This window comes from Diorhabda carinulata, chromosome X (assembly GCF_026250575.1).
Source record: "Diorhabda carinulata isolate Delta chromosome X, icDioCari1.1, whole genome shotgun sequence".
Classification (NCBI taxonomy): domain Eukaryota; kingdom Metazoa; phylum Arthropoda; class Insecta; order Coleoptera; family Chrysomelidae; genus Diorhabda; species Diorhabda carinulata.
Genome location: NC_079472.1, coordinates 14,490,502 through 14,505,294, shown reverse-complemented (window position 1 = coordinate 14,505,294; position 14,793 = coordinate 14,490,502). Strand labels below are relative to the sequence as shown.

At 31.3% G+C, this 14,793-nt stretch overlaps 1 protein-coding gene across 5 annotated transcripts in view; it reads left to right on the top strand.

The window, feature by feature from the left end:
- Positions 1–14,793, top strand: part of LOC130901159 (probable nuclear hormone receptor HR3) — a 112,618-nt gene that overhangs the window by 27,710 nt on the left and 70,115 nt on the right. The window contains exon 2 of one of the 5 annotated variants that reach the window (XM_057812290.1): positions 11,833–12,141. The exons of the other annotated variants lie outside the window; for them this stretch is intronic. Within the exon in view, the coding sequence (XP_057668273.1) occupies positions 12,051–12,141 (91 nt within the window). The 5' untranslated portion in view covers positions 11,833–12,050. The remainder of the gene's footprint in view (positions 1–11,832; positions 12,142–14,793) is intronic. 5 annotated transcript variants of the gene reach the window in all.

Sequence of the window (14,793 nt, the reverse complement as noted above, 5' to 3'; positions counted from 1 at the left end):
AGAAAATTTCGATCATTATGCATTATGAAAATTTCGTATTATATTATAACATTATATATTTTAATTGATGCCAACTTACATTATTTATTTTTTTTTTCTCCTAAAACGTCTCGAAATATTGATATAGATCAAAAATAACTGACTAGAATGGGATAATTCAGAGTGTGTGAATTTAAATTTAGGATGAGACACCCTTTATATTATTCTATTCCAGTCAGTTATTTTCGAAGAAATGTTGGCATCAATAACTTGGGAAGTTGTCCCTTAGTCCAAAATAATGATTTTTATCTTTTTTTATATGCATAATTTCATGGTAAAGACGAATGGAAAAAAAGACATTTTCTATATAGAAAAAAATTATCAGAACGTTGTGAGTGATCGAATAATTAATTTACCGATGTATTTTCATCTACAAATACGAATTTATTTGACACACATACGTTTTTTCATCGACGCTATAATAAAATAAGCAGAGTTACCTTGGAAAGTTCATTAACCACAAGTTTACTATTTTTAGTTTTGCAATTCTGTCCGTTACAACATACAAAAGGGAAAGCGATTTTTTACAGTAGTTGTTTCATTTCGTATAAATGTTTCTTTTTTTTTGTTAACTAGCGACAACTTAAATACAAAGTACAGGTGGCATTGTTAATAAGAGATTCATATCAATTGCAGGTTATAAAAACCCTTGCCGAAAATTTTGTTTGATCTACCATAAGCGTAGATAACTAATTTCATGAATTTATTATTTTTAAAAATAAGTTTCGAATATTAAATTATAAAACGTAAATAAACGAGTCAAATATACCTGTCTGTAAGGGAGTTTGGTTTAAATAGGATACCAGACGTGAACTGGGCTCTTTTTGTACCCCATTCGTTTCTTTTGTTGTGGAAAACGAAATTTCAAAGCAAAAACCATAAAGGAAAATAAATTCTTTACAAATAAAACAAAAAAAAAACATTTCAATTCCAAAGTATCTTTATAAATAATCATGGTAGTTAGAATCCTCTGAATTAGAGTCAAAATTTGATTGAATTATAAAGGGTTGTAAAGAGGGTGATAGATACCGCATACCCATCTTCTTCTTTAATAACAAGTCCAACACAGTTTTTCCATTCCAAAGAACTTTCTATAGGAGTTCTACAAAAACTTTTTACCCAGTTCTGGAGACTAAATAAATGCTAAAATTTGAGATTTGTTACTACTACTATTTGGTATCTTGAGGAATGGCCCATTCGAACAGCAATTTTCACTATTATCAACCCAAACGAAATTTACTACATCGCGAATGTCAAACCATGTTCCATCTAGATAAATTATTTCTCTATTAGAACCTCGGTAGTCTCTTATCTGAAGCAAATAATCTTGTCGCCATCGAATTATTCTTGAGGATTCGGTTATTGCCAACCGTTTATTCAGTTTTTTGTGTTTAAAATCGCATGTTGACAAAACTTGACGCAACATCTCTAAACTGGTATAATTATATTCTGGATAATCTGCTACCTTTTGCTGTATTACCTTTATTACTCTAGATAGATATTTAGTATAAAGTAATAATAATAATTATAATCATACCGAGTGATTCCAACCAAACAGCGGGCTGTTAACAGTTTATTTTTACCACTCATAACCTATTAGGTTGTTTAGATGGAATGCCATAATCAAATTACCCCAACTTGAAATTTCGCTAACATTTTAATGTTATATAATGTTTCGAGGATCAAGGACACTCCAACTAAACTGTAAAACACATTTAAATTGAAAGTTTGGTATAAAATACGTCGTGCTACGGGGAAAGTTAAGCTGCTTACCTATGGACCGCACGGAGTTCAACGTGTTAAATTTTATCTCGTAATGTCATTCATAACATGGACCCCTCCATGCCTCGTTGACTTATTCTTATTTTTTTGTATCAATGTTAATGTTACCGAGGTATAAGTCAATACTGGAAGGGCGCATTGGTCAATTGTCTTTTCTTATGGATCTTATATCTCAGATATTGGTAGGATACTAACATTAGGTTGCGACTGGGGACTAAATTTGTTATAAATTGGGTACTGGCAATTGAAATCATTATATTTGCCTCGTCTAGTTGGTCTGAGGATGGTTTAGCTTTTCGGCATTCACGTTTATGTCCTTACTGTGTAATTGGAAACAGGAAACTATCGGACTCCCTTGGACCCTCTAAAGATACCATACATTGTTATTTCAAATAATTAGTGAAGATCTATAAAAGATGTCTATAAAAGAAGTGGATAGAGAAAAGGACGATTACCAGAACATGTTGCAGTATGGGGTTGATTCCAGTGGAAAGTTTTGTTGTAATCATTCCAGATGGTCGAGCTATCAATGCCGGTTTTATCGGAGAAAATTCAGGTTTATTCAATTGAAAACAATAAGACAATGCTTAAACACAAATTGCGAAAGCACAAGCTCAAATAATGGTTTTACGAAGAACTTGTTGGATAAAACCATAGAGCTTTATATCGAATATTAGGACTTCTTTTTGTACAATTATTTAATAAACAAATTGAACTATAAAAAGCGGCATTATTTATGAAACACCGTGAATAATTAAAAATATTTTGTCTCGATTTCGATAAGATAATAATTAAAAACAATTTGTTGTCGTTGTTTTCATTCATAGTTATTTGGCAGTAAGTTTGCGTTAGGTTATTAACCTCTAGCTAGGACTAGCTAAATTCAAAAATAAATGATGTTATTATCCTGCCCGTATTATTTGTGTGGTATGCTGTTACATCAGTTGGAGTTCAAGCCAAAATGTTTTCTATTTTTACTAACTGTTGAGTTAGTCAGTTGTGCCATTCCATATTCAATAAATACAGAAAACATGTTATTGCAACGACAACATTATTAAATATGATATGAACGACGTTTTGATGATGAAAATAGTTGAATCGATATAATTTTCCGTGATAAACTGATTCAATCATCGTGAGGGCGATGGTAGCATTGAAATTTTATGTTTGTTTCAGCGGTATAAAGTAAACATATATAAAAATTTTGGAAAAAAATATTTTTCAACAACCTTTCAGCTCCATACACTTTTCCCAGCGATGTTCAATGGGTTCGATACACTTTTTATAATTAGAATCATCAAGATCTTCAAAATCTTCAACCACCTCTTCATTTTTTCAAGTCTGGGAACAGATAATAATCCGAGGGGGTTAAATATGTCGAATAAGGTAGCTAATCAAACTTTTATTCATTAATTTTGGTCATTGCAATAACGGATCTGTGAGCTGGTGCTTTGTCTTGATGAAACACTCTCTTCTTAATCAAATGCGGCTGTTTTTGCTCGATTTCTTCGCTCAAACGTTGCAATAATCGATTTTTACAAAAGGCCAATAACTTCTTCCTCTTCTTCCCATCCGAAATGTAAATGATACTTTTGGATTTAAAACTGAAAATGTACGAAAATTACTTTTCCATAATCATATCTGCACATGTGATAGAAATCGATCCATAAATGTTTTCATCTTCTCAACAACCTACGAAATGCAGCGAGAAATGGAAATAGCCTCAGATTCTTCTATGTGGTAATCAATACTTCTGCAGTTTAAAGCAGATGTACTCTTTAAAGCGAATATTACAAACCTTACTGACATTAATTTCAATCCTTCTACTGAACGTGTTAATAACTAATTTCTATACAACCAACGTGTATATGGTGTCTCTAAATTAAATATATTAGTAGTTTTTATTGTTAGATAACGTTAGAAAAGCTAGAGCTGGCAACACTGGATTTTTAACCTTTAAAAGTAAACTGTTACTGCAGTTAAATCGCTGCTATTACAAAGTTATTAGTACGAGAGTTGCTATTTAAGTTTTAAGATACAATTTGGTTAAAAAAGTTTTTCTATGATTTTCGACTGGAATTAAAACAGCGGTATGCTGATCAACAACGATTTTTGATGATGAAGCACCACCACATTGATGATATTCATAATGAACACACTGTTTATGCTACGACAAGGTTTATTGGTGCGAAAATTCAGTATAAACCAGATAAGTCCCGTTATTAAGTTGTAGTTTACATCCAGTCTCTGAAGACAATTACTTGGTTATCGAAACGCGCAGTCAGTCAGTGTAATTGCGAGTGTTGGTGTAGTGGTAGAATGAGCAGTGTGTTCATCATTCCTATTCATCGTGTTTTGCTAGTTTTCCAAATTTAATCGTGGTCCAAAATGGGCTAAATTCATACTGCAACGTCGTCATTTGACATACTGTGAGATTGAGGCGTATAGAATTCAGTATACAACACAACAGATTCAAAAATCCGTGCCTCAAAATGCCAACAGTTAAATAACCAATAAAATCTTGTATGTTTCAAAATAATTTGTTTTTAAGTGAACTTGTCAGCTTTCTAATGTTTACAAAAAATGTAAATACTAAAATGACACTGCAAAACTGATGTTTATATAGAAATAAATTGAATAAGAACTAGATAGACATGACCTACTCTAAGCAGATTATTTTGCGACAGTCAAGTTTTGCTGTTTTTATAATTCAATAATTGTACAAAACAGGAGTTTTTAACAGAAAAGATTTATAACTAAATCCGACGTATATACATTTTATTCTCGTGAAAGAGTAAACTTCTTTCTTGGATGGCCAGAATTAATTCAAAAATACTTTCTCAAAGTGATCTTTATTTTTTTATTGTGTTTACATCTGTCTGACCCAAGTGTCGATCAGTGTTACCAACCTAACCTCTCAAAATTCCCTTTCTAGAGCGCGAAATTCGAATTAAAATATAAAAATACTTACAAAAGTGATAAAAATATTATCCTTCAAGATTATCTTTCCACATCCTTCAAATATGAACAGTTTGCAGCAATCATTTTAGTAATTATTTCAGATTATACTTTTCGGAGCTTGTCTACAATCCTCGGAGTTCTTTTAGTGCCCATAACTTCCAAAACAATAAAGAGCAACTACTTCATCGAGGGAAAAATAAAAATTTTCAAATTATGAACATACTAGACAAGAAGTATTTATTATTAAGTCCAGTTCAACTTGGAATGCAATTATCGCAACCAAGTAATCATTATGGTTCAGAATTTCAATGTCATGAGGTCCAAGCAGGTTTGGGAATACCCATTATGAACCTACAAATGGATTCTAGGATACACTGAAGTTCAGTGAAAAGAAATAGCAGATGGACTTGCTAAAAATAGTGTTGAATACCAAGAAATGATGTATATAAGACACCAACCGTTGCTCTAATTGTCTACAAGGCATTGAGATAGGAAATCCAGAACTTGTAACAAAAAAAGAGAGATCTTTAGAATGTATTAGAATCAGTAAGAATAAATTAGACTGTGGGCATTGCACCTGGATGCGTACGAGTTAGAAAATGAAGATTTTCGGGTGCTAAAGTCATCCCACATCCAGAACTTTTTGATACTCTGAATTATACATCATGCATTGATGGATTAGCTTCTTTAAATACTCTTTACAACAAGTCAAAGTTTAGGATATGACTTAGCGGAAGAGCATGCTTCAAAGCTGCTGATGCTGATTGTGCAAGGAATTAGAAACCGCAAAGTCAGAAATAGTACAGTACTCAACGCAAATTCTACAACATGACAAATTGACAAATATATCAATTTTAGTATTGTGAACGATACCGCTAATATTGTCAAACAGTGGAAAATATGTATCAAAAAGTGAATTAAGAGGTTCCTAAACATCTAACTCTGCATAAAACAACTTCTGTCGAAGATTTAGCATCTCCTGGTTTCGAAATTTCTTGGGTACAAATTTCCAGAGTCCATTTATGATTAATAATGTGAATTCTAAATTATTCTAAGTAGAATCGATAATTTCTTTAAGTAGTAATGAATAAAACTTTACAATGATCTTTTGTTTGGTACTTAAATTTAGTCTTTAGAAGTAGCTGTTTCCAAAGCGGCTATTCCATTTCATATCCAATAAGAATGGCTCCAATTTTATTTCATATTATTGGAGATTTAATTTGGAATCGGACATATTCTCTAGGCTAGATTCAAGCTGTAAATAAACGACTCTGAAGCAATATTGTCCAAATAAGTAAAGCTTTGCAATGATCTTTTGTTAATACTTAGATTTAGTCTTTAGAAGTAGCTGTTTCCAAAGCGGCTATTCCATTTCATATCCAATAAGAATGGCTCCAATTTTATTTCATATTATTGGAGATTTAATTTGGAATCGGACATATTCTCTAGGCTAGATTCAAGCTGTAAATAAACGACTCTGAAGCAATATTGTCCAAATAAGTAAAGCTTTGCAATGATCTTTTGTTAATACTTAGATTTAGTCTTTAGAAGTAGCTGTTTCCAAAGCGGCTATTCCATTTCATATCCAATAAGAATGGCTCCAATTTGGTTTCATATTATTGCAGATATAATTTGGAATCGGACATATTCTCTAGGCTAGATTCAAGCTGTAAATAAACGACTCTGAAGCAATATTGTCCAAATAAGTAAAGCTTTGCAATGATCTTTTGTTAATACTTAGATTTAGTCTTTAGAAGTAGCTGTTTCCAAAGCGGCTATTCCATTTCATATCCAATAAGAATGGCTCCAATTTGGTTTCATATTATTGGAGATTTAATTTGCAATCGGACATATTTTCTAGGTTAGATTCAAGCTGTAAATAAACGACTCTGAAGCAATATTGTCCAAATAAGTAAAGCTTTGCAATGATCTTTTGTTAATACTTAGATTTAGTCTTTAGAAGTAGCTGTTTCCAAAGCGGCTATTCCATTTCATATCCAATAAGAATGGCTCCAATTTGGTTTCATATTATTGGAGATTTAATTTGCAATCGGACATATTTTCTAGGCTAGATTCAAGCTGTAAATAAACGACTCTGAAGCAATATTGTCCAAATAAGTAAAGCTTTGCAATGATCTTTTGTTAATACTTAGATTTAGTCTTTAGAAGTAGCTGTTTCCAAAGCGGCTATTCCATTTCATATCCAATAAGAATGGCTCCAATTTTATTTCATATTATTGGAGATTTAATTTGGAATCGGACATATTCTCTAGGCTAGATTCAAGCTGTAAATAAACGACTCTGAAGCAATATTGTCCAAATAAGTAAAGCTTTGCAATGATCTTTTGTTAATACTTAGATTTAGTCTTTAGAAGTAGCTGTTTCCAAAGCGGCTATTCCATTTCATATCCAATAAGAATGGCTCCAATTTGGTTTCATATTATTGCAGATATAATTTGGAATCGGACATATTCTCTAGGCTAGATTCAAGCTGTAAATAAACGACTCTGAAGCAATATTGTCCAAATAAGTAAAGCTTTGCAATGATCTTTTGTTAATACTTAGATTTAGTCTTTAGAAGTAGCTGTTTCCAAAGCGGCTATTCCATTTCATATCCAATAAGAATGGCTCCAATTTGGTTTCATATTATTGCAGATATAATTTGGAATCGGACATATTCTCTAGGCTAGATTCAAGCTGTAAATAAACGACTCTGAAGCAATATTGTCCAAATAAGTAAAGCTTTGCAATGATCTTTTGTTAATACTTAGATTTAGTCTTTAGAAGTAGCTGTTTCCAAAGCGGCTATTCCATTTCATATCCAATAAGAATGGCTCCAATTTGGTTTCATATTATTGGAGATTTAATTTGCAATCGGACATATTTTCTAGGTTAGATTCAAGCTGTAAATAAACGACTCTGAAGCAATATTGTCCAAATAAGTAAAGCTTTGCAATGATCTTTTGTTAATACTTAGATTTAGTCTTTAGAAGTAGCTGTTTCCAAAGCGGCTATTCCATTTCATATCCAATAAGAATGGCTCCAATTTGGTTTCATATTATTGGAGATTTAATTTGCAATCGGACATATTTTCTAGGTTAGATTCAAGCTGTAAATAAACGACTATGAAGCAATATTGTCTAAATGAATAAAGCTGTTATCTGAGCAGAGTATTTTCTAAAAGTAAATGAACGATATATCAGTCAATCCCACTTTTCCATTTCAAATTATAAGGGTTGTATTAATTCCTACTAAAATCACTTTAAAATAATTGTTCTTTTGGAATATATTGTACAGAATTCCTGATAGATAATGAATGTATGTTTACGAATTTTTATAACCAGAAATGTTTTATATCGATAATTTAGTTCAAACAGTCTGTGCTTCAATGTAGAAAGATCACACTATATAAAGATACAATTACACGGGTGAATGGTCAAATGACGTGGCGTTTAAGCACGTGGATATTGTAAATAGATTTAATTACATGTCATTTAATGCTATTAACATTTTTTCAACAATAAATGATTTAAAATTCTTTATAATCATTTTTCTATATAAATATACGTTGGACGAAAATTTTGATAATTGTTGTAAATTTTTTCTTTTAATTTCCTTTCGACCGTTAACTATTTTTCTTTATAAATAAATAAAAATCAAAATTTTTTTGAAGATCAAAATTTGAATATGCAGTATTATAATATTTTTGTCGTTCAGGATTATTGTACGAGGGTGGTTTGAAAAGATTTCGACCTAAACCTTGTACGGAGACTCTGCACCATCATATACGATCGTGAAATGTTGGACAGCTGAATTTGAACGTTGCTGCTTCAGCTTTACTGACGACAAACGGTCAGGACAACCAGCGATATCATCAAAAAACTTCACCAATTGATACTAGAGTATATCGGATGAAGCTATCCGAGCGTTGGGTGCTACGATAGCTCACTTTAGTTCGAAAACGCATTGGAATGAACATTTTCCAAGACTTTTGATGTGGTTTGAGTAAAATAATACGATTTTTTGAACCACCAAATTCCTGAAAAGAAACAGTGGTTTCCAAAGAGCGAAACTGCTCGAAATAAAACAAAGACAGTTTCAAGAGGCGATATTTTTCATGAAATTCTGTTAATAGACTATCTTCAAGTATCACGGATCATTCCTTGATACAGTAGAGGAAACAGTGACTGCATATGAAAAAAAAAGGATGTGAATGTTCTTCCATGACTACAATTCACGAAATGCACTTCAATTTAGTTGACTACGCACTGTATTCACTAGATCTGGTTCCCAACGAGCTTTTTCTGTTTCCTAACCTCAAATTTTCACGATATTTGAATCAGACGAGGACGTAAAAGCCTATTTTGAGGAGAAAGATGACAATCATTATTTAAAAGGGTTAATAAGGCTAAAACAACGCTGTAACAGGAAAAATGTCTGGTTTTTTAGTTAGATATGAAACTTTTCAGAAAGCACTCGTATAATTAATAACAAAATTATAAGTAACAAATTCAAATTAAAGGAAAAACCTATTAGGTGCCTCTCAAAACTAGGACGCGGTGATAAGTTGATATGTTGGTTGTCAATAAATAAAATTAAACAGTATACATAGTACCATTGAGGTACCAATGTATATATATATACAGTCGAACTCCAATAATTCGAACTGCAAGGGACCGTAGCAAAAGTTCGAATTATCGAGGTGTTCGAATTATCGGAGTTGTGCACATTTACATACATATATGTATGCATTTCGATGCATCTTTCCATTTTATAAATAAATAAATATGTTATGGGTATATAACATGTTTATTTATTTATTTATTTATTTAAAATAATAATTTGTATACGTTTGAAGAATTTTTGGTCCTAAAAAGGACCGATTATTTATCTTAAAATAAAAAAAATACATATATTTATTTTTTTGTAAAGAAATCAGCTATGCTAGATTGCTTCATGCTGACGATTTTTTCCTTTGAAGCAAATCGAGTGATTCGACAAAATATCGTCGTCTTACCTAGAATCTGAAGATTCGAATTTTTCAATTTTTTTCAACACTAACAGTTCGAATTTTTTAATACCTTTGTACATACATAATTTATACAAGAAAAATTCGAATTTTTCAATTATTCGAACATCAAAAATTCGAACTTTTCAATTATTTAAACGCCAAAAATTCGAATTTTTCGGTAATTAACACAGAAAATACGAATTTTTTGATAATTCGAACTTCAAAAGTTCGAATTATCGAGGTTTTTTTACATGTGTTAGTAATAGGAATGTCAAGGGACCGACGCAAAAGTTCGAATTAACGAGGAATTCGAATTATCGGTGTTCGAATTATCGGAGTTCGACTGTATATATATATATATATATATATATATATATATATATATATATATATATACAGGGAAAGACGTTAGTTTATGTCTCTTTATCCACTACTCTACTTAAATGGAAAAAATTTGATAAATTATGATAAGTAGATGTTGTTTATAAACAAAACCATTTATTTTCAAAAAATTATGTATGAAAAACATATATACGAAGGTTTTGAGATATGGCAACACTGGTTAAATCTGACACCGTTGAAGCTGGTTTTCCTAATTCAATCGTGGTGGCACTTCGCTTCATTTTGGCTGTCAAAAAGTCAAAATATGAAAAAATTCAGTCGTGGTGCTTCAAAAGACTATGATAGGCTGCCTATGAAGACACCTGAACAAAAATCAAATGTATGGGTCTTTCAAGATGAACCAAATACAACAAAAGTTGCACTTCAAAGCAAATGGTCAATTTTGGAATAACTGGGCATGTTTTACGGTTTCATTTGAGCAACGGATTTGTCAAAAATTCAGTAATTTTCCAAGTTTTTCAGAATGATTCAAAACCTTTATTTTTCCAAAAGATTCAGGAAATTATAAATAATTCAAGAAATTGAGGGAGACCAGAAATATGGACAATTAAGAAATCGTTTAAATTTTTTGAATATCTTTGAACTGATACGAGATGTAGAGAAATATTTTTTTTTCAGAAGAATTTAGAACTTTAGAAAACTCTTGTGAAACTACTAGAATTTTTCAAAAAAATATTCACAAAGGTCCCAAGATTAAACGTTTCAAAAGTATATGGAATTTTTCAGAAAGTCGAAAATGATTCTGGTATTTTCCAAAAATATTTAAAAAATTATCAAATTATTGAGAAATATACGAAAAATGTGAGTTTGAGAAATCGTTTTGATTTTCTATAAAGACATACTTTTAGAAATTCTTTGATTATTCACAATTGTTTATAGAAGTTTCTAAAACTATCTATAAATTGCTGGGATTTTCAAAAAAAAACTAAAACGACACTAAACTTTTAAAAATCTACTCCAACTTTCCTGAACGATTAGAAAACTATGAATATTTTGAAAAGTTACTTGACAATTTAAGAAAGATTCGGAAAATCATTTGAAATGTACAGAAATTATGTTTTCTTGTATCTCTCAGAATGTGTCATAAGCTTATTTGTTATACAAAACATTCCCAGAATGATCCAGAACGTCAATAAACTCAAAAGACTACTCTAATTTTTAAAAAAGGTTCGGAGAACCATGAAGTTTCAATAAAATCGTCTGAATTTTCAAGTAAATTACTCGATGAAAGTTTATATACAAAAATATTCAGTGAAATATCAACCACTTCCATCTTTAACATTATAGAACAGAAATATCATCAAAGGTAGATCCTTACCTATGAAAGAACATCTTAAATGATTTAGCCTGTTATCGCAAAAAAGATGTTTAAAATTTTATCTTTTATTTATCACATTCATCAATTATCTTTCTTCTTTGCCTTTCATCTCACCCTATTATTCTTGGTCTACATCCATTGAATTTATGATAATTTATTCATTTTTAGTTTTCTCTAGAACTAAGTGCAAATATGTGTTATTAATAGAGTTGACGGAATGAAAAAACTATCGAAAATTAATATTACAAAATCTGATACAGATTGACATGGACAAATATTTGAGGAAAACAATTTTCTAAAACCTCTTATTTCACTTTAGATAAATCGCTGTTGTGAAATGATTGAAGAATTTACTGATATACCGAAGAAGATGTTGAAAATTTATTGTTCGACACGTTCAAGGAACAACAGTGTGACCATTAAAAAAAACTGACCGTACAAATATGTGTCCGCATACAAAAAGTTTTGTGCGTTAAGTGTTAACGATGATAACATAAACAATTATCTCGATAGTTCTTTCGTTTAATTTTTTTTATTATGTTTGAAATGTGGAACAATGTTTCCACGAAGTTGGAAATACCACAAGCACAGAATCAGCAGCCTCACACGTCAACGGGATCAATTAAAGGTAATGTAATCAACTACATTTTTTCCATTAACATTATTAATAATCATTTCAAAGAATATATCAATTTACTACATCTCTAGCCCCTTTATAAATGTATTTAAGGGTAAGTCGGTTTTCCTGTAACCTGTTGAACTTCTTCATCAGCAAAATGATCAACTACAGCAGAGCCTGTACATGTCATATAACATTCACTCTTCAAAAATCATTTGATTCGACGAACCATCTTTTTTTGTCTTATTCATTTAACTTTTCTAAGATTTTTGCTGTGGATCTCAGGTTCTAATCGAGTTAAGATATTCGATTTGGTCTAAGAAGACTCAGTACATGATGGTTCATTTTTTGACTGTGCCTTGCATCTCCTCGATTGATTTTATGACGAAACTATAGTCATCCACAGCACGGGTTCTCTCGTTATATTGTAAATGACCGTACGAACAAGTTTTATATTAGAAATTAGATTTTTTATTACTCTCTCATTCATAAAAAAAACTATAAAACAAAATTCTATTGAAATTATAGCAGCTTAGGTTAATGAGATTCCAACCTTGTTACATCTGTTTCAAACCAAACCATTCGAGTACCACAATTTTTAATTAATGCTGTAGCTGTAATTACTACTATTCATCAAACGAGAAGTACTTGGTTTCACCTAGAGATGGCGGTAGTTGCTAGCATCGTATTGGTCGACCAAATGAGGTGACGAGTCCCGAAATGTTGTAAAAGATCCACGAAGAGGTAGTGAATGATCGTCGACTGAAAGAGCGTGAGCTAGGGGATATAGTAGGCATTTTAAAAAGTGCGGTACGTCGCATATTAACTGAAAATTTGAACATGAGAAAGATGTGCGCAAGACGGGTGTCGCATTTGCTCACAATGGAACAAAAACAGCGTTGTGGAGGTCTTTCCATCGAGTGTTTGGCAAATTTTAACAAAAATAAAGTCTAATTCATAACCATGGATGATTAAATTAAAAAGTGAGAACCGGCTCCAAAGGAGGCAAAGATCGTTACATCTGCAGGCAAGGTCAGGGCGTCGTTTTTTTGAGATGCGCGTCGGATAATTTTCATTGACTATCTTAAAACTATCAACGGCGATTATTATGCGAGCTTATCGCAACGTTTCAGCGATGAAATAAAGCAGAAACCGCCCCATTTGGTTAAGAAGAGAATGTCGTTTTATCAAGACCATGCACCAGTATAAACATCCGTTATTGCAATGTCCAAAATTAATGAATTAAAGTTTGAATTGCTACCTCGTACATCCTATTCGTCAGATTTAGCCCTCTCGGATTATTTTTTGTTCCCAGACGTAAAAAAATGTCTTGGTGGTCAAAGATTCTCCAACAACGAAGAATGAAGAGTTGATTTCGGCATTCAATGGCTATTTTTTCCAAAATATTGAGTTTTTAACGTAGTTTTAATTTTTTTGTATACTTTGTAAAGAAATACCATCGTGTTCAATCAATGTATTACAATTTTGGTGAATTTGTTAATTTCTCTTATTCTTATTTTAGGTAGCAGTCATAAAGTCAGAAATTTTTATGACGCATTTATCAATATATTTCAGCTTCTGTCTATTTAAAACGAAAAACTGGTAAACCGGAACGAATTATCCAATGAAATATGGTCTTATTATAGTTGCAAAAGTGTTGTCCCTATCGTAAACGGCATTGTTAGTTACAACTTACACTTTAAATGAATTCTTCGGCTGACCATTAACAAATTTCAAAGTAAACCTCGGTTTTAAGAAAGTGACTTTCAAATGATATTTGCTTTGATATAAAAAATGTTGTTAGATTTCTTCTAAACTTATCTATTGATTGATGTAATTACCAAATTGACAATGTCAAATCATATTTAAAATTAATATTTTTACTTGTTTTAAAATTTTTAATCAGAGACCTAAAATCAAAACGATTTATCAACAAAAAAAAACTGTTATTCAAATAAACTAAGAAATATGGTAGTATAAAAAAAATTCGTCAAAAAATTCTTTGTACACTTCAGGTAACATAGTCGAATAAAAAGGATTTTAATTACCATCCGAGAGGCAAACGTAAACCCATATAATGTTTCATTTCTATTGGTATTGGGGAAGAAAATAATTAGAAACTACCCTAGAAACGCCCTTTACATTATTAGAAATAGAATTTGTAATATCAAACAGAATATTTCTGATAATAGTTCAAATAGAACAACAAACTTTATATTATATTATAATTTAATCAAAACAAAAGCATTGGTATCCAGTTATATTGAATCCAGCATACCCTATCTTAGAATCCATTGAGTTAAGGGCTTTTTACCCATTGAAACATTTAAGGAGAAGATGTCAGAAATAATAAGAATCCTCCCGAAAGTGGGAGGAAAAAACGGTAATTTGCAGCTCCCTTCACAACATGATTCCGTATGGAGCACCAGTATTTAAAAAGGCAAAAAACCAAGACAATATTGAGTCGAAAACATAAGAAAAAGTAGAGACAGCGTCTATGTAAAGGGATTTGGAAAAACCAATATAGAAAATTGCATTAATAGAACCATGGAGCACATTATTTTCAATCACAGCAAGCCCCACTAGAATGTTTTGTAAGGACACGATAAGGATCTTATCTGGTACTTCCGCAACCTGGTAAGGTTGGACAGGATAACCAAG